Consider the following 25,296-nt stretch of genomic DNA (forward strand, 5'->3'; position numbering starts at 1 on the left):
GAGGGGAGGTGGGGGGTGGTGGTGAAATTGATGATGGGGATTAAGGAGTACACTTGTGATGAACACAGAGCAATGTATAGAAATGTTGAATCACTATGTTATACAAGTGAAACTAACATATTATAATGCAGGTTAACTGAAATTTAAATGAAAACAAAAATATAACCTCATTCGTCCTCAGGTAAAACATGCAAAAAAACAGTTCAACTTAATTCTTTACACAATCTCCCCAAAAAGCCCTCAGGTTGATACTTTGCTTTTATGCTAAAATGGTATCATTGAGTAATTAAGGTCATCCTATTTAGTTGTATGCATTTCCTGTTTTATGTATACACCTTCATAATGTGCTTACATTCAACGTATGTTCCTTTTACTTTATGTGTATATTTAAAGGTGTTACTGTATAAGTATTCAGTTAAACTGAATTATGAAGCAGGCAGATGACAAGGACCATTTAATTAGTCAGAGGCTTTTGTAATTGACACGTACAATGTGCTTCTCTTATCCCCAAACTACCACCCTCCTATTACATTGCCGAGATGGTAAGGTACCATGTTTGCTACTTTTTCATGACTACATTCATAGATTGGCTTTAGCTCTGACCACTGTATTTTCTAGAAGATCAGAATTCTATCCCCTAAGTCCTTCTAATTAGCTCTTGGTATAAAACTTTCTTTCAGAACCCTGATGTGTTTCATGCCCTAGCCCTGACACTACCACTGCAGACACTTGACCATGGCCTCAGAGAAGTCCTATGCAGCCAGGAGCCCTTGGTTTTAGTTCTAGCTCTATTGCTAGTTACAAGGAAGTTGGTCAGTTCTGGAAATGGACCTCTTTTTGTCTCCGTTCTTGCAACCATGTTGAGGCACCAAGCATCCCTGGTCACCATGCCATAGTGTATTCAATTAGTATTTACCAGATGCTGTTGAGGGGAGGAGAGTAGAGGCCATTTGTGTTTTAAAGCACAAAAATCATCCCACGGTTTGAGAAATGTGGAGTAAAAAAGTGAAACAGCCTATTTGATACTTTTGTGAAGATACCTAACAAATCCACATTATCTAGGAGAGGTATTTCACACAAATGCTTCAACAGTTTTTTTTTTTTCCTTCTTCCCATAGAGCATGTCACATGACTAGTATCCCATTCCATAGACTACACAGTAGAAAAATGCTACATCAGCTTTCTTAGATAACCTTTTGTTCTACAGCACCATGTAATATTGATATATAACTATAATCACTACATATTAGAGTGCTGTATTTTAGAATTTGATTGATCTAATTAGAATATATTGAATATTTTACTCTTTAAGTGTTTGTTCCCCTAGCATATCATGTTTATGTTTCTCTACAAGTCTCACAAAACAGTACTTCATGGATATTTATAAAAAAAAAAAGTAAAGAAATGATATAAATTCTGTTTAAATATTTTCTTTAAGAAAATTCTAAGCAAAATACACTTTGTGCAAATAATGAGGTTATTGTCACCATTAACTATTTTGAAATAATTTGTATACACAGCTTCAGCAAATGTATATATGGCATGTTTAGAGGCTGCCTTTTTAAAAAATGATTTAGCCATTTTTAATGGAGATAATTGACATTATATATATATAATCACATATATATAATGAAATCACCACGATAAATCATCACATAGTTCTATTTTCTCTCGTGAGGAGAACTCAGATCTACTCCAAGCAATTTCAAACATACAACAGTCACCATATCAACTATTCACCATCCTGTGCGTTACATCCTGAGGACTTGTAACTGTTTACCTTTTGATCGCTTTCACCTTCAAAGTCTTCTACACAAAACTGATTTTAACACAGTGAAGAGACTGTTTACAAAGATCACAAATCTTGTCTGATCTTTTTGCTCAAAATTACAAAATGATATTCCACAACAAAGTAAATATGCGCAAGGAACAAATTTATCCTTATTTACTACATGGAGTACTACCAGAACCAATAATGTAAGTCAACTATACTTCAGCTAAAAATAAATAATCTAAAAGTTAAAAATAAGAACACGGAGTTGAAGGAAAAGTGAACATAATGGTCCTACCTGAAGTATGAAAGTATATCATTGTTTTTATTTTAGTGTGGCTAAAAATTTCCTCTACCCTGAACATCAGTGAAATCAAAGGTATTAAGTCAGGGTAATCCAAGTGAGGCTTTTGGTTGATAAGTGTCTCCAATAGTTACTATTTTAATAAACAGGACTCATTCCTGATGATCACGTGATGTGCCTTACATTTACATGATTGTGTAAGAAAGTGAATGTTATCAAGTCAAACCTTTATAAACACAACAGAGTATAAAAGTCTCTGACCTATAGTATTTTCAAGGTTTATTAAATAAATGACCGAATATCAAAGTAAGTTTGTTAAGAAAATAATTGCTCTCGTTACAGATTCTTTGGTTGTTTAGTTATATGTGAATGCCATTTTAGCCTAATACTGTCACCCAAATTCTCTACAGATAAAAGCTTTGGTCATTTAACACAAACTCTTATTTTATTGGGTACACTATACATAATTCCATTCTTCCCAATTTTCATATTAATGCCAGAATCACTTTGAATAACAGATCACTAAGGTATCCGTACAGCACTGTAGTGAATTAAATCACACAAATTTCTCCATCACTGTACTCATTTTGTTGAATTGTTGAAAGTAAAGAAAAAGACAGCACAATTGTCTGTAAGGTCAAGGGCAGATAATCCTCTAAATGGTGTTCATAATCCATGTGCTCAGTGTTGAAGCATTAAGCTATTTCTCCATTTTATATAGAGCCAACATACAAACACTTTATCATTTTGAACTTTTCTTTAAATGGTTCACAAACTTCAAGTATAAATCACATTTTCTTGTCTTTTTCCTAAATTACTGTCACCAAGAACATTACCAATATCCTGTGTGTTTGAATAAATGTAGTTAATGCCTCCTTAAAAATGAGGACAAAATGTGCAAAATCTCAGTTTCCTTCCTCAATCGGAAACACATCTGCAGACACTTACATGGAGACTGCATTCCTCTTATCACTTCAGAACAATTTTGGAAATGGACTTCACGAGTGGAGATGAAACAAGTTGAACTACACTTGACTATTTCTACAAGGTGTGCCCAACTGTTCCAGTTTGCTAGGACTAAGGGGTTTCCAGGGCCAGGATTCTCAACCCTAGAACTAGAAAAGTCCCAGGCAAAATAAGAAGAGTCTGTCACTCTTGCTCCAAGATTCCATTCACATGGTTTACATCTGCAACTACAGCTATGACCACAGCTTTTCACTAATAACATATATACAGAACCATGAAGTCTGACTTTCCTGTATTCTTACCTGAACATTCTTTAGGTTTTTTAAATTCCAGTTAGTTAACGTACAGTATAAAACTAGTTTCAGGTGTACAGTATAGTGGTTCAACACTTCCATATTACACCTGGTGCTCATCACAAGTCCACTCTTTAATCCTGACCTGTTTTTTCCCGTCCTTACCTCCCCCCTCCCCTATCCAGTAACCATGCGTTTGTTGTCTACAGTTAACCTGTCTTGGTTTGCCTCTTTTCCCCCCCCTCTCTTCCTTTGTTTCTTAAATTCCACCTATTCTTTTAATGAAAAAGAATGGAGAAGCACTAAACGCAGGTAATTTATGTCATCTGAACTTTGACCTTTGACAAAGCAAGCATATACAAAACCCAAACTACCTCAAAAGAGAAACTGCCCTAAATTTTTCCTCCTACCTATCTACATTTGGAATGCTCCCCTCTTCCCTAACCCTGCTTCAGTCTATCTCCTTGTGAATGAAAGCTCAACACAACCAGCTGACTACATCTACAAACATCTCATCTTCAACTGCAATTGGCTCTCCTAGTGGGACTAAGGGTATAGGAAGTAACATGTGCATATATTGGGCTACCGTTTCAAGCAATCTGAGAAGCTGATTTACTTTCTATGAAGTCAGAAGAAGGTCTGTTTTGCCCTTTATCAACTGTGACTTTATGTCACAGTATCTTCTCCAAACAATGATTATGATTTTTATGTGAAATACAGGTACCAAAACATTTCTGAGTATGCCAGTATTGCCAAAACTGTGTGGCTATTTCCTTCTTCTAGCATTATTTCTACAGCATGGATATCAGAGTTACCCATAATTAAACAGGCTTCAAAATCTGTCACCTTTACAAAATCTAGTGTTTTCCTTGGGAATCTCTATCCTCCTTCCCACAATTTTAATGACTATCTCCTTTACCCGCATAAATTTACTAAGTTTATCTTACACTGTTCCATATACTTGATACAATTTCCTACATTATCAACTGACATCTTCCATGCCTGTACTCTCATTAGAATCCCCTCATAATGAGCTTGCCAAACTCAGATGTAGATAGTTATACATCTAGATAATTACACTTTTCGTTACTCCAGATTCAGAAGTAAAAACATGTTATCAGGATAAATTTCCATGTATTGCTCTGTTTTCATTTTAAAAACTCAGGTCAACAAATGTCCTATTATACACAATTCAGAAGTCACTTTGAGTCATCTATTACAATGTCATGCATTCTGAAAAAGAATACTACTTTTTTTTTTTTTAACATCAATTTATTATTGAGAGACTGAGCATGAGCATGGGAGGGGCAGAGAGGAGGAGACCCAGAATTCAAAGCAGGTTCCAGGCTCCGAGCTGTCAGCACAGAGCCCAACGTAGGGCTTGAGCTCACAGACTGGGAGATCATGACCTGAGCCAAAGCCAGACACTTAACCAACTGAGCCACCCAGGCACCCCCCAAAAAGTGTTACTTTAATCACTTATTTGTTTTATCTTTCATGAACTATTGAATGCCTACTTGGTACCAGATACTATACTTAGGCAACATGGGCCATTTATTCTTAGCACATATAAGAATTTAAGGTAAAATGTTATATATAAGGAAAAAAACAGGGTCTTATCTTCAAATAACAATGTACTGAACTGGACATTTCTAGCCAATAAAAATTTACAATAACCAATAGATGTATCCTGGCCATGTCTGTTCCATCAAGTAGATCTAAATTCCTTACATGTGAATAAAGGTACTTCCAGCCATGAGATATGTTCTGATAACCTGAATCTGTATAAATAGGTGACTATATAACTCATTAATTAAACCAGGGACTCTTGAGCATGAAAGATGCTTTTAGTAATTACTCCAAAAGAACAGGCCTAAATCCAGAAGAGTCCAGACAACAGATTTAAGTATGTGTATGTATTTGGTATATATAAGATATAGAGTTCTACCACTGTAGAACTAGTTAAGGTCCTTCACTAGGTCTAGAATTCTGTTCCAGGATACTGCCACCACCCCTACTCAAAATAGATGTTAATATCAGGTCAAGAACTCTGATAGCTACTGTGATCTTACATTCCAAATTTGCTAAAGCAGCTAATAGCCTGTCCTTTAATCTTCATAAATACATTTATAATGTAAAGTATCATTTTGTCCCAATGAAAATGAAAACAATAGTCCCAAATCTTTGGGATGCAGTAAAAGTGGTCCTAAGAGGGAAGTTTACAGCCATACAGTTCTACCTTTCTACCAGAAGAAAAATCTTGAACCACCTACCTGTATACCACCTAAAGGAGCTAGAAAAAGAAACAACCCAAAACCAGCAGAAAGGAAATGATAAAGATTAGAGTATAAATAAGTAATATATAAAACTAAAAAAATACAACAGATAAATGAAACCAGGAGCTGGTTGATAAACGTCCAGCCAGACTCATTAAAAAAAAAAAAAAAAAAAAAAAAAAAGTGCAGAAAAAGTCACAAATATCACAAATCAAAGAGGAACAAAACCAAAGAAATACAGACAACTGTAAGAGGAGATTATGAAAACTCATGCCAACAAATTGAACCAAGAAAAAATGAATTCCTAGAAACATAACCCACCAAAACTGAAGTAGGAAGAGTAGAAATTTGAACAGATGGATTACCAGCAATGAAATTGAATCAGTAATCAAAAACTCCCATTAAAAGTCTAGAACAGTTGGTTTCATAGGAAGATTCTGAACATTTATAGTTAATACCCATTCTCCTCAAACTATTCCAAAAAAAGGGGGAAAAAAATAAAGGAAATTCATTCTGTAAGGTCAGTATCATCCAGACATCAAAACCAGATAAAGACACCACACACACACACACACACACACACACACACACACACACACAAACTAGAGGTCAGTATCTCTGATGAAAACACATGTAAAAATCCTCAACAAAATACTAGCAAACTGAATCCCATGATACATTGAAAAACCATTCACCATGATCAAGTATGATTTATTCCTAGGATACAAGGTGGTTCAATATTTGTAAATAAATCAACATGATACATCACAATAAGGATAAAAACCCTATCATCTTTTCAACAGATCCAGATAAAGCATTTGACAAAGTACAACATCCATTCATAAAAACCCTCAACAAAGCAGGCTTGGAGAGAACATACCTCAACATAGTAAAGGCCCTATATAAATAACCACAGCTAACAACATTCAACAGGGAAAAACTGAGCTTTTCAACCAAAGATCAGGAACAAAACAAGGATGTCTACTCTCATGACTTCTATTCAACATAGAAGTAAGTCCTAGCCATGGTAATTAGGCAAGAAACAAAATAATAGGCATCTAAATTGTTAAATAAAACTTACACTAGTTGCAAATCTAGTGATACCATATGTATAAAACCCTAATGATTCCAAAAAACTAGAATAAGTGAATTCAATAAATTTGCAGGATTTGTAAATTTGTACAATCCATGTACAGAAATCTGTTGCATTTTTATACATGAATAAAGCAGGATAAATAGAAGAACACAATCCCATTTATATCAGCACTAAAAATAATGAAGTATCTAGGAATAAACTTAATCCAAGAGGTGAAAGACCTTTATTCTGTAAACTATAAAACAGATTAAATAAGTTCAAGAAAGTCTAAAGAAATGGAAAGACATTTTATACAGGTTGCAAGAACAAATCTTTCTAGAATGTCTATAGTACCCAAAGCAATCCACAGATTTAATACAATCCATATCAAAATACCACCAAGGATTTTTCACAGAGAGAGAACAATCCTAAAATTTCTATGAGACAGATAAAGACCCTGGTAGCCAAAGCCATCTTGAAGCAGACAAATAAAACTGGAGGTATACTAATTCCAGACTTCAAGTTATATTAAAAAGCTGTAGTAATTAAAACAGTACTGTACTGGTATAAAAATAGACCTATAGACCAATAGATCCAAATACAGAACTCTGAAATACACCCATAGTTATATGGTCAATTAATCTTTAACAAAACAGGAAAGAACATCCAATGGGAAAAAGACGGTCTCTTCAACCAATGGTGTTGGGAAAACTGGACAGCGACATGCAAAAGAATAAAACTGGATCCTTTCTCACACCATGTACAAAAATAAACTCAAAATGGATCAAAGACCTACACATAAGACACGAAACCATAAAAATCCTAGAAGAGAGCACAGGAAGCAATTTCTCTGACATCAGTCTAACAGTTTTTTTTCACATAGGCCTCCTGCAGCAAGGGAAATAAAAGCAAAAGTAAACCATTGGGACATCAAAATAGAAAACTCTGCAGAGCAAGGGAAACCAACAACAAAACTAAAAAGCAACCTACAGAAAGGGAAAAAAGCTATTTGCAAATGGCATATCCATGTACAAGTATGGATGGATATATATCCAAAATACATACAGAATTGATTCAACAGCCAGAAAAAACACATAATCCAATTTTAAAAATGGGCAGAAAACATGAACAGGAATTTCTCCAAAGACATACAGATGGCCAACAGACACGCTCAAAATTTCTCATCAGGGGAAATGCAAATCAAAACTACAAGGGGTTATCAACTCACACCCATCAGAATGGCTAAAATAACACAAGAAACAACAAGTGTTGGTGAGGATGTGGAGAAAAAGGAACTCTCTTGCACCATTGGTGGGAAAGCAAACTGGTACAGCCACTATAGAAAAAAGTGTGGAACTTCCTCAAAAAGTAAAAATAGAACTGCCCTATGATCCAGTAATTGCCCTACTGGGTACTTACCCCCCAAAACACCTAAACACCAATTCAAAGTGACACATTCACTCCTATGTTTATTGCAGCATTATTTACAAAAGCCGAGTTATGGAAGCAGCCCAAGTGTCCACTGATAAATGAATGGATAAAGAGGTGGTGTGCATGTGTCTGACATACACACGTAATGGAATATTACTTAGCCATAAAAAACGAAGCCTTGCCATTTGAAACAACATGGATGGAGCTGGAGTATAATGCTAAGCAAATTAAGTCAGAAAAACAAATATGATTTTATTCATGTGTGGAATTTAACAATGAGCAAAGGTAAAAAAATAAATAAATAAATAAATAAATAAATAAATAAATAAATAAATAAATAAATAAAAAAGAAGACAGACTCTTAACCGTAGAGAACTAAGGATTACCACCAGAAAGGGAGGTGGGTGAAATCGGTGATGGAGATTAAAGAGTACACTTATGATGATGAGCACTAAGTATAGAACTGTTGAATGTTCACCTGAAACTAATATAACACTATGTTAACAATATATTAAGCTGGAATTAAAATTAAAAACCTTAAAAATATCATTTATTCCAATTTCTGACTTGACAAGTATAGCAATAGCAAAATAGTTTCCATTCCTTCTGTGCAGAAATAAGATTTAAAAATCAGATTGGGGGGTGGGGAGGCACACCTGGGTGGCTCAATCATGGTTCTTGAGTTCAAGCCCCACATCGAGCTCTGTGCTGACTGCTCAGAGCCTGGAGCCTACTTCAGATTTTGTGTCTCCCTCTTGCTCTCTGTCCCTCCCCCACTCATGGCTCTATCTCTCAAAAAACGAATGAATGTTAAAAATATATATATAAATCAGAATCACGGGAAGCTCAGTGGGTCAATTGGTTAAGCCTCCAACTCTGGATTTTGGTTCAGGTCATGATCTCACAGTTTAGGAGTTCGAATCCCACATTAGGCTCTGCACTGATAGCACGGTGCCTGCTTGGGATTCTCTCTCCCTCTCTCTGTACCCTTCCCCTGCACACATGTGCTCGCGATCTCCTCCCCTCCCCCCAAAATAAATAAGCTTTAAAAAAACAATCAGATTCAAAGGGTGAAATATCAGGGCTACTAGAATCTTCCGTCACCAAAGGGTAAAAAATATAGGATACTGAAAATACTCGAATTATTCTTTAAGTGTTTTCAGAGACTTTCAAATCTTTTAACAAGTTCGAGTAACTTTTCAAATAAATGTGAAGGAAACATTACACATCTTAGAAAGTTTAAAAGACAAGTTTACTTACAATTGACATTAGTGTTAGTACATAGTGCTGCAAATTCTGTCCATGATGATGAACCATTTTAGCGTCAGCTGTAACCATAACTTCCACATATCTCGGGTAGGATAAAAAACGTTTTTTCCTGGAATGTAATTGACTTCTTTCATCTTCCAATGATTTATTTTTTGAAGGGTACCCTAAAACCATTTCCTTCTTTACATTAAGATCTTCATTTGTGTTGCTGTAGTTTTGAAAGGGTAAAGTGGTTTTCTTTATTTGGCTTTCTGGGGGGGGAAAAGAATATAATGCAGAGCCATTAAATTAGGTGGGACTAAAAATACTGCACAAAATAGGCAAAAATACACACACATCACCTTCCAACATGAAATAAAAGATAAAAAGAAATTTAACTCCGTGATGCAGCAGTTTATTACTATTCCCAGTAATAAAATGTTATTTTTCATAGATTGGCCCAACAGAAATCAAACTCCGAGTATTTTTTTTTTTTTTTTTAAACAGCTAGGACTGTTCAAGAGCATTTATTAATGGTAGAAAAATTTAAAACTGAGGAGTCCCCCTTTTTTTCCTCAGGTAAACTGGGTGCTCAAGCCAATGGCATTTCAACTCATTATAGATCAATCACGTTTTGTATGATACAGAACAAAACCTTTTGTTAGACATCATGTAAAGATCACCAGACAGAAAAACCATGAAACATTGGTAACTCTTTGAATCCAGAAAAACTGTAGATCTGTATTTTATAATATTTGATTTATAAGAGATCTGATTACTTTGTTTGGTTATGTTTAAATACAGAATTCAGGGGCACCTGGGTAGCTCAGTCAGTTGTGTCTGACTTCGGCCCAAGTCAAGATCTCACAGTTCCTGAGTTTGGACCCTACAGTGGGTTCGCTGGTGTTACTGCAGAGCCCCGTTCAATCCCCTGTGCCCCTCTCTCTACTCATTCCGGGCTTACCTTCTCTCAAAAATAAAACTTTTTAGGAATGAAAAAATACAGCAAATTATTCAATGTTAATCACAGATGCCATGTGTAAGTCCTTTATTCTTCTGTATTTTTTTCTGACAACTGTTTGCAAGTATTTAACAGAAAAGTGGACCAAAGGAATCAGGTAAGAAGAAATCCAAGGTCCAGGATACTTGATAAACCAAATACCAAAACTATTCAGACTCAGTTGTACTATAAGGATTAGACAGAAATATAAGAGTATGACAACAATAATTTCATTTTAAACAAGCAGTAATCTTATGGTTGTAAGTAATCAAAGTCCTTAAGCATGGTTTCCACATGTCAACTTTTTCTAATTCTTAAAACCATCCTACCCTTTGATATTACTGTGCGCTTATGTTTTGAAATTTATCTCATTGGGAAATTCTGAACTTGGCAAACCGTGTATAGCCCTAAAACTTTGTCCTACCATCTTTATCCGGGGGTGACTCCACCACTAAAATATCCACTTCATAGACCCAGATGTAACTTAATATACCAATCTCAGAGTCAATAGGAAGTAAATATACTCTGACTTGTTCATCAGTTTAAAATAAACATTATACCTACTCTACATCAAGGAACATTTAGAAATTGCAGAGCAAACAGAACCTTATAAAGTTTATACTCTAGTAGGAAGAGACAAGAGTAATACATATTTAAGAATAAATTTCAGAATAACTAAGTGCTTCAGTAACAATTCAACTTCGAGACCAAAAGAAACTGATTCTGCCTACCCAAACGGCTTAAATTTAAAAAACAGCACCAAGTGTTAGAGCAACCACTTTGGAAAAACTGCTTGGCAATTTTCAAGTTTGACACATAGGTACACCTACCCCCGTAATTCTACTCATTTTATACCTATGGAAAGTATGTCAACAAAAAGACTTATGTAAGACCATGCATAGCAAGACTAGCACATATAGACCAATGGAACAGAACACAGAGGCCAGAAATAAACGCTGATGTATTTGGTCAAATGATCTTCAAGGGTGCCAAGACCACTCTATGGGTTAAAGAATGATATCCTTGACAAGAGGTGATGAGTAAACGGAGTATCCACATGCAGAAGAATGAAATTAGAGCCTTAGCTTGTAAAACTCAACATCTTAAAGACCTAAAAGACCCCAAACTCTCCAAGTCCTGAGAAAGAACATGGAAGAAAAGCTTCACGATATTGGATTTCACAAGGACTGCTTGGATGGGTAGGACACCATAGCACAGATGACTAAATAGACAAATGGGACTACATCAAATTTTTAAATTGCACCAAAGGACAGACAAAACAGACTGAAAAGGAAGACTAGTGAATGGGAGAAAATATCTACAAATCTGTTTTCCTGAAGAGGAGAATTAGAAAGCCCATTTTGCATCTTTTTAAGGCCTTTAGTTCAAAATAATCTGTATGCTAAAGTGGCCTATCTTGGGTTAGTATATTCTACCACCCATCCCAGACCAGGTTTTCAAAAGATTAGACCATTCACACAGAGCTATTAGATCAGGACTTAGTAAACAGTCGTTATTATTTTTGTCATTACTAGTTATGAAGAAATAATGTGTTGACAGACACATGCCCTTCAAATTAACTTTAAAAAAAAATGTCTAACTGCCATGTCATTTAGGAAAAATGGTCGGCTATTTTGTTGCTAGGTTTATAAAATTAGAGTTAAAATGCTCATCCACAGAGTTGTGCTGTGATGCTCAAATTCTTGAGGCAGGAGCAGTGGGTGATTCTGTTTGGCAATCTCAGGGCATTGTTACACAAGCATGCGTCAAGTGGAAAACAAAGTTGTTCATTACTTTAGGAAAGTGATTCACAAGTGTTTAACAGCTCTTATAACAGACTCCGGTGTACCATAATCCCCTTGTTTTAAAAATATTTCTAAGTCTCATGAGAAATGTAGCCTTAGTTTTAGGGTGATGGTGATATATAACAGCAGGTGCTTTATTTTTTTTTTTTGGGGGGGGGGGTTGGATTTTATCTTTAATTACTTAAGACAAATGGCTCTCCAAAGCTATTGAGCTTTGTTTCCACTCTTCTTTAAGTCTTGATGTGCCAGGTTCTGGAGCTTTTGCTTAGATGCTTTCGGGAAACCTGAAGGGAAAGTATTGATTAGGCTCTCTCTGGCTGACAGTCATATACTGGTGACATATTCACCTATTTGGCTGGCAGCAAAGTCTTCCTTTTTTTTCCACTAGGTTCACTACTGGCAGCAGAATCTTGCCTAGTGATACCGGATGGTCATAAGCACGGTGCACCATCTACTTGCAATTGTTGTTGGTAAGCCATTATGGAAGTAAAAGAACATGCTTGGATCTGTGTTTAATTTTTTTTAATGGATCTCTTTATCAATACTTATTAGATAAAGCTCATGAGATTTTCTGTTTATTTGCTAGAATAAGTCATTCTGGGATATGCTCCTTGAACTCCATTAAATGTACTGTAATCTGATTTGAAATTATCATGGGAAATTTTTTCAACATTGTAGTATTAATGAGTATCAATTTAATAGATGCATGCTGTGAACCAGTGTTATAGGAACTTGATAGACTGCAATGGTTAGGACCATAGTAAGTACCATTCACTCAAACTTCCTGTTTAAAAAAAGCATCAGAACTATGATGAAATGCAGAATGTAACTTTCTTATTATATATTTGATTATTATTTATGGACTAAAAAAGGCAAGCTCCATTAATCCACTGACCTTTATTTTCTCCCCCAGATAATTACATTCTAATGGAAATACAGGAATGGTAGGGATCACAAATACAACTCCCTGAACAAATGGGGAGATGTGTGTGTGTGTATACATTGTGTGTATATACAGATATATACACATACGATGTCTTTTTTTTTTTAATTTTTTTTTTAACATTTATTTATTTTTGAGACAGAGAGAGACAGAGCATGAATGGGGGAGGGGCAGAGAGAGAGGGAGACACAGAATCGGAAGCAGGCTCCAGGCTCCGAGCCATCAGCCCGGAGCCCGACGCGGGGCTCGAACTCACAGACCAGGAGATCGTGACCTGAGCTGAAGTCGGACGCTCAACCAACTGAGCCACCCAGGCGCCCCATACGATGTCTTTTTAAAAGACTCCTACAACTCCACAAAAAATAGCCCTATTCAAATATGGGCAAAGGAAGTGAATAGACATTTCACCAAAGGCAATATATAAATGGCCAAACAACCATGTGACAAGATGCTCATTACTAATTAGAAAAATTCAAATGAAAGCTGCAGTGAGGTATCACTTCACACCCACTAGGATGGCTACTATAAAAAACCTAAGTGTTGGTGAGAATGAGCAGACATTGCAATCCCTGAAAACTATTGGTGGGATTATAAAAATGGTGCAACCGCTACAGAAAATACAGGTGTCTGAAAATATTACAAATAGAACTACTGTAAGATCCAGCAAGTCTACTTCTGAGATGTTCAAAGAAAAAAATCAAAAGCAGGGTCTTCAAGAGGTATTTCTACACCCACATTCCATGCAGCATTGTTCACAATAGCCAAAAGACGGAAGCAACCCTAATGTCCATCAATGGATAAATGAAATGTGGTATATACATACTATGGATTATTCAGCCTTAAAAAGGAAATTTTTACATGCTAAAGAACCTTGACATTATGCTAAGAAGCCGTCACAAAAGAAAAGGCTGTATAATTTCACTTACATGAGGTGTCTAAAACAATCAAATTCATACAAAGCTGAATGGGTAGTTACACAGTAGTTACACAGTCAGTATCTCACTGAGAAATCTCCCCAAGAGTGTCCAGCTTGGGTGCTAAGAAATCAACTATTTCTCTTGCTAGCAATAGTAGGTAAAATGGGAATATAATCCAATTAAGGAAGCACTGTGGTTTGAAGAAGTTAGACTGACGAGAGTAATTTAGAGTAGATGGCTCTATATAGGCTAAAATAATGAAAGAAATGAGAACTCCAAACTGGAATGATTAGAGTCAACAACATAGCAATTAATAGAAAAAATAGAATAAAAGGGGAAAGAAGCTTCTGGAACAATACTACAAAATTGCATGTCTAAAGATTTAATTCTGGCTAAGTTAAAAAGGAAAAACTAGCCAGTATCAAGCTCCTATGGACATTAACAAGTAATACAAGCAATTTGATGGAAACGAATTTAGAGTTGTTTTCTAGAACATTCTTGGAAAAACACAACTTCTCAAATATGGCCTATGAAGAATTAAAAAGCCTAAATAACCACCTAACTTTTTAAAAGTTTGTCCAAATAAAAAAGTCTAAAAATTGAGTCCTCATCAATTTTCCCCCAAATAATCCAAGTTCCAAGAGCTTCACCACTAAACACTATTAAGTATTTAAAAAAAGAACAGTACTTTTTCAAATACTGTAAGATTTGCAAAAAAGAAAACAACTCCAAATTTGTTTCATAAGGTTCTTAGAAGATGACAGGAAAGAGGATTTTCATGATCTTAGTTAAAATTTCAAAAAAGGAAAGGATTCCTTAGGACACAAACTATAAACTATTCATTTGAATAAATTAAGACTGAACTTGTGTTCACTAAAAACACCATTATGGGAGAAGATAGTTGCAATATAAACAAATGGCCTATATATGGGTTATATAGTTAAACCATAATTGATAAAAACCAGTAAAATTAAGGGAGACTTGAATACTTCACAATAGACAAAATCCAAAAATATATGAACATATGAAATGCTGCCAAAATATTGATTATCATGAAAAAGCCAATTCACAATGAGACATGACTATATACCTACCCAAAAGGCTAAAATGAAAAATACTGACAAATCACAGAAATATAATGTGGAGCACCTGAATGTCTCATATTGCTAACAACACTGAAAATTGGCATATTCAGCTTAAGAAAATTTCAGTAGGGCAGAAGGAAATAATTCATAAAGCTTAATGCAAAAGGGATAGAATTTACTTTTAAATACAAAACGTAAGTGTGAATACATAGTTACTAAATATAAGCACATTAGAAGGGAGAAACACATATCCAGAACTTCCAGTTTTAAAGGGAGGAGGTAATTTCTAAGAAGAAAATCCTCTTACGTAAGGAATTAGGGAAAAAAGAATTCAACCATCGATATAAAATACAATACCTAACAGACTGCTTACAATGAGTCAAGTGCATTTCTGGTAAATTTCATTATATTAACTCATTTAACAGTCCCAAAGGACATAAGTATTGTTGTTAATCCCGTATTACAGATGAAAATCTGCAACATGGAAATTGAAAAATTTATAACCACAGCTGATCATCAATGGAGCTGCAAATAAAAGGAACAAAACTAAATAGACTACTTATCATAACAGTGAACAGTTTAGATTTGCCTATCACAAACAAAAGTTTCATAGAATCAGGTTAATAAAATCCAGCCATATATTAAATAGCACATCTGGGATACAAATTCTGGGAATCTGGCTCCAGCATCAGTGGTTTTAACCACTAAAAGATACTGTTTGACAATGAAGGTTAAAGGGGGAAAAAATAACCATAATTTAACAAACAGTATTAGAGATCCCAAAAGTTTAATTTCTATAGCAAATGAAATGATAATGTTGTATACAACTTTGCCAAAATAATTGAAAAGAAATAGGATTTCATACTTCCTCAAAACACAGCATTATGAATGAATCTTTTCACTAAGTTTTGGGATTTAAAAGTGATGGCTGCCCCAGGTGAGGGAAGGCAGGTGGACACAATGGGAGGGTATGAGCGGAAGTACATGGTTTTACATGGGTTGCTCACAGTCCTGCATTTCATGTTGATTCATATATTCATGATACATATTAAGGTTTTTTTTATGTTTCTTTTTGAGAAATAGTGATCAAACACAAGTGGGGGATGGGAAGAAGGAGAGAGGGAGACACAGAATGTGAAGAAGGCTCCAGCCTCCAAGCTGTCAGCACAGAGCCCAACGTAGGACTCGAACTCAAACTCTGAGATCATGACCTGAGCCTAAGTTGGATGTTTAACCAACTGAGCCACCCACGTGCCCCTATTATATTAAGTTCTTAAATAATATACTAAACTAACAGCTATTCAAGCAATAGGACAGCTCTCACTATCATATACTATCGTTCTGGTAATGCTACCTAAAGCAGGACAAAATGAAATCTACAATAGGAGTATTAGGAAGAAAGTTTTCATTGTTTTGATTTTGCAGATAAATGGCTTTTATAGCTAAAAAAAATCCAAGAGGCTCAATTTAAGAATTTTCAAACTAACATCCTCAACACAGAAATAACTGAATGAAATGTTATACAACTGTTACTGAATTAGGTCTCTGTGTTTGATATGGAAGGATGGCCATGTGTTAAGTAAAAAATGTGTACGATCTTATTTTTGTAAAAACTTTCATAGAATACACAAGTACTTAGCCATAAAAATGTATATAATGAGCCAAAAGGTACTTAAGTATATAGCTCAAATTTTAACATCGGCTACATGGGATGGGTGTGATTCAAAGTGAATAGAATTACGTAATTAACATCTCAGTGTCCATTAAGTCATTACAATAAACTTGTTTTTTAATTGTAATTTTTAGTTACATTTCTAAAAACAGCATCTGTAACTTTCACAGGCTTAATGTCTAATATCATTACTTTTCAACTTTCTAATTAAGCAGTGCAACAAATGATAAAGTGACCTTTCCAAATATCTTAAATGGGCATTCAAAGCTCATGTGTCAATTACATCATCTTTATGAAATGTTTGTCTTTATTTATGTTCCAAGTCAAATGCTAAAGTGATGTGCCATCCTTTATTAGTAACAAGCGTATTATGGCCCAAAACTAATTTAGAGCAAACCAAATCCATCAAATCAGGAACATCATGCAATGGATAATCTGCCCACTAGAACTTAAGATGTTTAATTACATCTGTAAATACAACACTTAACCATATAGTGTTTTATAGAATGCATGGAGATTGTTTCACAAGTTTTTAGTAGTTTATATCATGGATTATTTTCAACAATGTAATTAGGAATCCATGATTCTACTTGAACATCCTCCCGGCACTTTATATTCAAAATATACTAAATTCAGTTTTCTATCCCTATTCCCAGCTTTACTTTCATGATGAGTAATAACCTATTACATGTAACTCACACTAAACAGTACACTACCATTGAGCTCTTCTTGTCCTTTTACCCTTTTTATCTGGTCACCAAGTTGTGTCATTTCTCTTTCACAACTTTTTTCGTATTGCTCCTATTGTCAGTGTCTGTGTCTCTAAACTCATTCAAGTCCTTCTTAGAATATCAGCATCATGAATGCAAAATTAGACAAAGTCTCCAAAATGGCCCCATCATCTTCCATCCTGGTCCCTCTCACTCGTCCTTCATTCATGCCCAAACAAAGTCATTTTCAGGAACATCCCTGTTAGCTCAACAAGTTACCACTGATCCGCACTGCCCATAAGTCCAAGCCTTTCCCTATAGCCCACCACTAACACAATCGTCATACCACCACCAGCAAGCTATATACTCTTCAAAGACTAAGAACACTTGTGGGTGATGTGTTATGGCCCTTGTAAGCGCTCAACAAATGTTCATGGGAAGAAGGACAAAGTAGGACAAAGAATAGAAAATTGGGAAAGAGAAGAAAGGAACACACTTCGGGACACAAGGTTTAGGAAACTAGAAATTCAGGGTATGAGTAATCCTAACTGATGTACAATAGCAATTCAAAGATGGAGAGATTACCTTTGGTTTTCCTGATAGCAAGTGAAATATTCACTCTGGTCTCTACATAAGTTAGAATGGACACAAAGGCTCTGTATTTGACCAAATGAACAAATTTTATACTTCTACAATAGCAGGAAATTGTTTTTGAAAATGAGCATAAAATCAAAACAAGCGTATTCTGGATCATCAACATTTCAAACCACTGGTAAAACAGGCAAAAGGGCTCCCAATTCAAAGAACTGTGTGTGCCTTGAAACAGTGATATTATAAAATCTAGCATACTTCCTCAGGATTTCAACTTTTCTGGGTTATCTGTCCTATTAGGCCACACTATTGATGTTATTAATACTAGTATGAATTATGAAAAAAGCACTTAATGAGTAATCACCATGTAATGGTACACTTCATATATGTTATCTCCCTTATTATTAATAGTTCTGTAAAGTAAATACTATTAGTATCCTCATCTTATAGGTGAAGAAAGTGGTGAATGGGAAGATTAAACTACCCAGGTAACCTAGGTAATAAAATAGGATTTTAGTATTCAGTTAACAGATTTAGAAAAATCTTCAGTCCCCCAAGATGTCAATTTTAGAAGTCTCTACCACCCTTACAGAATTTTGACCTATAGCTTATAAAATTTATAAAGCTTTATTTCAAAGAGATTCCCCAGTTAATTAGAACCCCACCTACTACTAGCAATAAATGTGCAATTATGGACTTGCCCGTGACTGGCTGAAACTTGAAACATAAACGAATTATTACATCACTAAGTCCTTGTTGTATCCCTGAATCAGTTTCTATTATAGTGCACATTTTAAAACAGACATGTGACATAGGTTACACACAATTTCAACAGCCACCAACTGAGTAAGTGGCATAACAAAGAAATGAATTCAGATTTCCTCAATATTCATTATTACATTTGAATTCCAGATCACATGACTCTTCAAAAGGTCACATGTGGTAATACATGTAGAATGTTAAGAATTTAGTAACTGGGGTCCACAATGGAAAATGCTGTCTCCTACAAAACTAAAAGGAACTAGCTAGTCATGTTCATGAAAATATAGGGTCTAGTCCTTCTTGAATTACAGAATCAGAGCTGAGCCAAGATTTGGTATACTGTCATTGATTTCTGTCGTGCACAGACCTGGGACAGACCCAGTACTGTCCTTTCACTAGGGAGGCCCTGAAAGAGAAAAAGAACACTGCAAATCCCCAAATCATTCCCATTAATCCTACATCCAGCAAGCAATTTTAGTTCCTTCTGCTACGAAGGCTGACAGGTCAAAGGGAACACAGGTCCAGCAGGTCAAGCATGAACTACCCTTTCTTCTCCTACATTCTCCAGAAGCCATCCCATGAGTTCACTCTCAAGATGTATAGGACAGGGCTCCCTAAAAAGCTGAATCAAGAATTCTTAAATAGATTAGGAGTTGAAAACAGGCACACATTCACTCCTAACTTCAAAACCTTTAGGACTGTTTTGGGTATAAAGAAATACAAACTGGCTGTCCCTTTCAAGCTTCTGGCATCCCAACCTCTACACTTGAAGGGGATAAAAGATGAACTATGTAATCTTTGCATGTTACAAAGTCTTTTTTTCCACAACTTCAAATCCTGTCTTATCAGAAATTCTAAGCAAAGACAGATAAATTAGCCAACTGACAGTATAAAAATTTAGAGAGACAACTCTACATAGGCTAATGTGATACTCCAAACTCCTACTGTAAGGCTTCTTGGAGAGATGTTTGAAAATCTTACAAGTTAAATTTATACCCTAGTATCTGAAAATGCAGATGAAATAGAACATTTCATTCTTTAGAGAAAAATCATTTATTCAGAACTCATATGAACACTGATCTCTAGAGAGTTTATTTTACAATTCTACTTTATTAACCTTCCTACCTTCAGATCAGCCTTCGTGACAATCCATTTTTTTTTTTTTTTTAATTTTTGAGAGCATGCACAAGGGATGGGGCAGAAAGACAGGGAGGAATAGAAGAATTCCAAGTAGGCTGCCCACTATCAACATGGAGCCCTATGTGGAACTCGAACTCCAGAACTGTGAGATCATGACCTGAGTTGAAATCAAGAATCAGATGCTCAACCAACTGAGCCACCCAGGTGCTCCCATGGCCATCCATTTCTAACCTATATCCATTTTATCATTTAACACATAACCTAAAACTGTTTTCCAAACTTTAGAGGAGTGCTCCCAAACTACAAGATTTCCCACATTATTGGACAGTCTGCCTCATGCCTGTGCAATCATTCCAAAAATACTTTGAGGTCATTTTAAGTATTAAGTATTCTAATACCTCTCAAAATGCAGTTACATAAGAGTGGGAATTTAAGCCTCTCTACTTGCTCTATCAAGTACTGATATAATACTTTTTTTCCACACTATTAACTTGTTCATATTAATATTTTTAACATTTCCTATTAACTAGTTTGTCTTGAATGTTTTTTGGAAAAATTATATTATAGCTCAAAAATCTAAAAGGTCATCTAACCTTGTGCTTTAACTCATTTTTGTCTACTGCTTAAGTTATTCCTCCTAGATCTGTCGTTCCTGAAACAGGCCTCAAATGAAAATACTATTCTCATGTGAGAAATTCTAACTTTTAATATTTGCTTTAAAGAGTTTTTAAAAGAAATACTAAAGGTATTTTTCAAAGTACTTTTAATGTTTAAAAAAAACACTTAGGTCTAATTAAAGGCAGTCACTGAATATAAAATGTTAAAATTTAAAACTCTGAAATTTTAATGGTACTTAATATCTTTATCATGGCATTAGTTTTTATTCATATTGCTTTTGTCAGTTTTTATTAAGTCTAATTTTGGTGTGAATATGTGGGAAAAACCTAGCTTTGAAATCACTGATAAACTGAATTCTTCTTTTCAAATAGGTATCCTGTTATTCTACAGTACATCTCAGGATTTACTGTATCACTTTTTAAAGAATGTTTTTGTCGATCTTAACATCAGGATGTTAATCTAACATCAGGTACGTTTATGTATATGCAAAGAAATCTGTATACTGCAGACTAACACAATGAGGGAGTTTTATCCCTTCAGATTACTGGCTCTCTTCCAAGAAAGAAAAGCCCAAGAAAGCAGCCTTCTTGGGGTAGGTCCAAAGGTCTGGATATTCTCCACGTGAAACAGTGTATCTGTCGCCTGACCTGGCAATGGGCCCAACTCATACTCTAGCAGTAATGATCTTCACAAAGAGTGGAACACAGGCTGGGACCAGCCAAGAACATGGACCATGCTTGTGCAGTTTCCCCTGCATTTGTACTCATTTTGAGAGCAGCCCAAGCTCATGTCTCCAGGTCTTTAAGTAGGGCAGCAATAGTGAATCAGATTCTAATTGCAAATAATTAAAGTCTTTACTTCCTTTTCATGAGGAATTATCACATGGGTAAGCAGTGGAGAGCCAAAGATTAAAATTTACCTCACTAAGCATTTGCAATTAAATTGTGTTTGGTAGACCAAAGGAAGACTGTAAAATGAGCTATATGGCTGATTAGCGATCTAAAACGATAGATTTACATTTATTGCTCTCCACAAGTCTATGGAGTTATTTTCACTTCTTTCCTTTACCTAGTGAGTACACATGTAAGATTAACTAAACAAAAACGAGGAGATCCTTCTACAGCTCACATACCATGGTCCATCACTTTAATCATTCCCTTCAGGACCTTATCTTCTTGCTCTTTCAATGTGGCAAGGGAAAATTTACAAACCAAACAGACTCATGAAAACATTCATAGAAACTCTAAAGAAATTACCAAACCTAGTCTGGTAAAAACCTAAGGTGGACTTTCTATTTGAAAATCAATTATCTGAACAAAGGAGAAAGATACAGGGATCACCCTGGGATATGCAGAGGCAAACAGTTTTGCTAAAATTCAACATCCATTCACAATAAAAATTCTCAGGCTAGGAATGTAAGGGAACTTCCCTAAGTGGGTAGGTAGTAAGGGAAGACTACAGACATTGCACACATTAGAAAAGGTTGAAAGCTTTCCTTGTAAAATTGATGAGGCAAGGATTTTCATTATTGCCATTTCTAGTCCATTTTGTTCTAGAACTCCTAGCCACTGCAATAAGGGGGGGGGGGGGGGGAAGGCTGAAAGATTGGAAAATAAATAGCCATCCATATGATAGTTCATATACAAATCCAAAAGCATCAACAGATAAACTATTACAATATATGAGCAAAGTTGCTGAATATTAAAAATTACCTGCATTTTCATGCAGAGAAAAAAATTTAAGTTATACCATTTGCGATAAAAAAAAAATCACAATACCTCTACGAAGAGATGGAGAAGCTATTATGTGAACAACGAATTAATGGAGAAAATACCATATTGATGGGTTAGAAGACACATTATAGAGATGTCATTTCATCAAATTGATCTCTTGAACACGAAAATCAAAATTTTTCCCTTTGCGGAAACCAACTCTGATTCTAAGATTTATATGTAAATGCAAAGGATAAACAACAAAGATAATCTTGACAAAGTCAAGCGCTGCTCCTCCACATTTCAGAACTTCAAGAGCTATAATATTTTTTTAAATATAGTATGGCAGTAGCACAATGAATGGACTAATCGAAGTCCAAAACAGATCCACATATAGAAACACTTTTCTGAATAAATGATGCATTTTTAAAATTCCTATGAAATATTTTCAGGGGCACCTGGGTGGCTCAGTCGGTTAAACGTCCGACTTTGGCTCAGGTCTGATCTCACTGTTCATGAGTTCGAGTCCCGCATCGGGCTCTGTGCTGCTAGCTCAGAGCCTGGAGCCCTCTTCAGATTCTGTGTCTCTCTCCCTCTCCCTCTCTCTCTCTGTGACCTCTCCTGCTCACACTCTGTCTCTGTCTCTCAAACATTAAAAAAATATTTTTTTTAATTTCTATGAAACATTTCCATCAACAAAATAAAGTTTTATTTACCATTGCTTTTGATAGTTTTAAATCCCCTATTTTGGGATTTTGACAAAACAATGTTTAAAACGGACAGATTGAGCTTTCATTCAAATCGGTTTTTTTATTTAATGTTCTACCTAAAGTTTAACATGTGACTTCTGTAATGACGGTTTTCACAACAGAATTAGAACCCAACAAGGCCACCTAAAAATAATTCATTTAAGTCTCTTCACAATACTTAAGTTTTGTTCATGCCAAGACTTTTGAATGCTTTCAGTTAACACAGTTGAGGTCAGCAATCATCGCTACTCTGCAAATTCAATAATCAGTTCCAAATCTTCATATTCTTTTAATTCCTAACATCATTTAGCAAATTAATCTGTAGTATCTTTTTGAAAAGTTCACATGGCTTTGGGGCACACATTCCTGTCCTGACCTCTTCATTTTTCCTAGTTTAATCCTCACCTCTCCAAGTGCTAAACATTGGCATGCGTCACCATTCAGTTCTTGGAATTTCTCTTCCATACTCTTATCTATTCCCTATGCAATTGCGGGCAGCCTTAAAACATAGGATACTCCTAAGTTACTCCAAGTCCAGACCTCCATACCAACCTTCCCATTCATCTTCTATTGCCTACTTTACTAGTCTCCCCCCAGATGTCTGACTGGGATCTCAAAGTCAAATTATGAACATAGGAGAAGGGAAGCAAAAATAAGATAAAAATAGAGGGAGACAAACCTTAAGAGACTCTTAAATACAGAGAACAGAGTTGCTGGTGGGGTGTTGTGTGGGAGGGATGGGTTAAGTGGATGATGGACCTTAAGAAGGGCGCTTGTTGGAATGAGCACTGGGTGTTATAAGTGATGTATCACTAAATTCTTTTCCCAAAGTCATTATTACACTATATGAAACCAACTCGGATTTACACATAAATAAATTGGATGTTCCTTCCTAACCTGTGGTTCCCACAGCCTTACCCATTCTTGGTAAATGAAAACTCCATCCTTCATCTGCTCAGGCAAAATTAAACACACACACACACACACACACATGCACGCACACACACATTTTAGGATAATCTGACCACTCCTGTCAACAGTCAGCCCCTCACACCTGTCCAAAGTGCATATTGAACGTGGCTACTTCTAACTTCATGGCTACACCCTAAATTCAAGAGGTCAGCATTGCTCAACATAATGATTGCATTATCTTTCTTGCTTTGTCACTTGTTCTGCTAGCTTTTCTCCATGTAACTATCTGAGTGATCCCTTTAAAATGCAGGCTGATCATGTCCCTCTTCTGTTCAAAATCCTACAGTGGCTTCCAAGGTTAGTCGTAGCCAAAATACCTAATGTGATTTATAATATCCTATGTGCTGGGGTGGATTCACCATGAACCTCAAGCCGCTTAAAACTTCTGGTCTCTTGCAAAAATCCCTTTTAAGGCCTTGAGAAGAATCCTAGAGATTTTGCATTCATAATTTTTCTATTTTTTCATAAAGCCCCCTAATTTGTTTAGCGTTCAAGCCCCACAACCTGGATCCACCCACAACTACTCGACTTAGCCTCCCACAAACACTGTGACTTCATCTCCTACTACCCTTCCTCCTTCCCTATGCTTGTACAGGCTGGTTATGGGACATATTAAACAGGCCTCAGCACCTTTGTAGTTTCCATGAAGGAGGTACTCAAATATTTCACAAATGAAGGAACAAACGAATAAACAAATCCATGTTGGGACAAGGTTGAGTGAGGCCTCAGCCTCCGGAGCTATTAATGTGGAACAAGAACAAGAACCTCCCCTTAGCAGTCGGCTCTTTTCTTCATTTACTCACTCATTTGGAACATGGAAAACCAGTACAGGTCTTACCAATGCACTCATCTTGCTCTCCTTCCTCCAGCCCACCATGAGGTAGGAAACGAAGGGCTATGTATTGACCCTACACCATATATTTTCTCTTTTCCAGATGAGCACTAGGAACGGAGCCCTCTAGGGCTAGTAGCGGATATACTAAAAAGAAGTCAGAAATGTCTATTCGCCATTGCAAGGTATTTTGAAGATCACAACATAAACTTTACCTTTGGCCTTTCATTTGTACTTTTCCCATCCCCCAAATAAAATGCTGAGGAATGTGTGTCCCAAAAAGCCAAGTGAATAATCCCAATCTGCTATCATCTATACATAATTACTGGATATAGAAGAGAAAGGAGTTAACCTAAAACTCTGAACAGTGTCACACTAAGAATATTACTGGTCCTTGTACATAGCCTGTATGTTAGTTACTAAT

The 25,296-nt window shown here is 35.8% G+C and overlaps 1 protein-coding gene across 3 annotated transcripts in view; it reads right to left on the reverse strand.

The window, feature by feature from the left end:
• ADAMTS20 (ADAM metallopeptidase with thrombospondin type 1 motif 20) overlaps positions 1 to 25,296 on the reverse strand; it is a 174,249-nt gene that overhangs the window by 120,918 nt on the left and 28,035 nt on the right. For all 3 annotated transcript variants that reach the window (XM_045463296.1, XM_045463295.1, XM_045463294.1), the window contains exon 4: positions 9,377 to 9,636. In XM_045463296.1, the coding sequence (XP_045319252.1) occupies positions 9,377 to 9,636 (260 nt within the window). The remainder of the gene's footprint in view (positions 1 to 9,376; positions 9,637 to 25,296) is intronic.

Source organism: Leopardus geoffroyi, chromosome B4 (assembly GCF_018350155.1).
Source record: "Leopardus geoffroyi isolate Oge1 chromosome B4, O.geoffroyi_Oge1_pat1.0, whole genome shotgun sequence".
Taxonomy (NCBI): Eukaryota; Metazoa; Chordata; class Mammalia; order Carnivora; family Felidae; genus Leopardus; species Leopardus geoffroyi.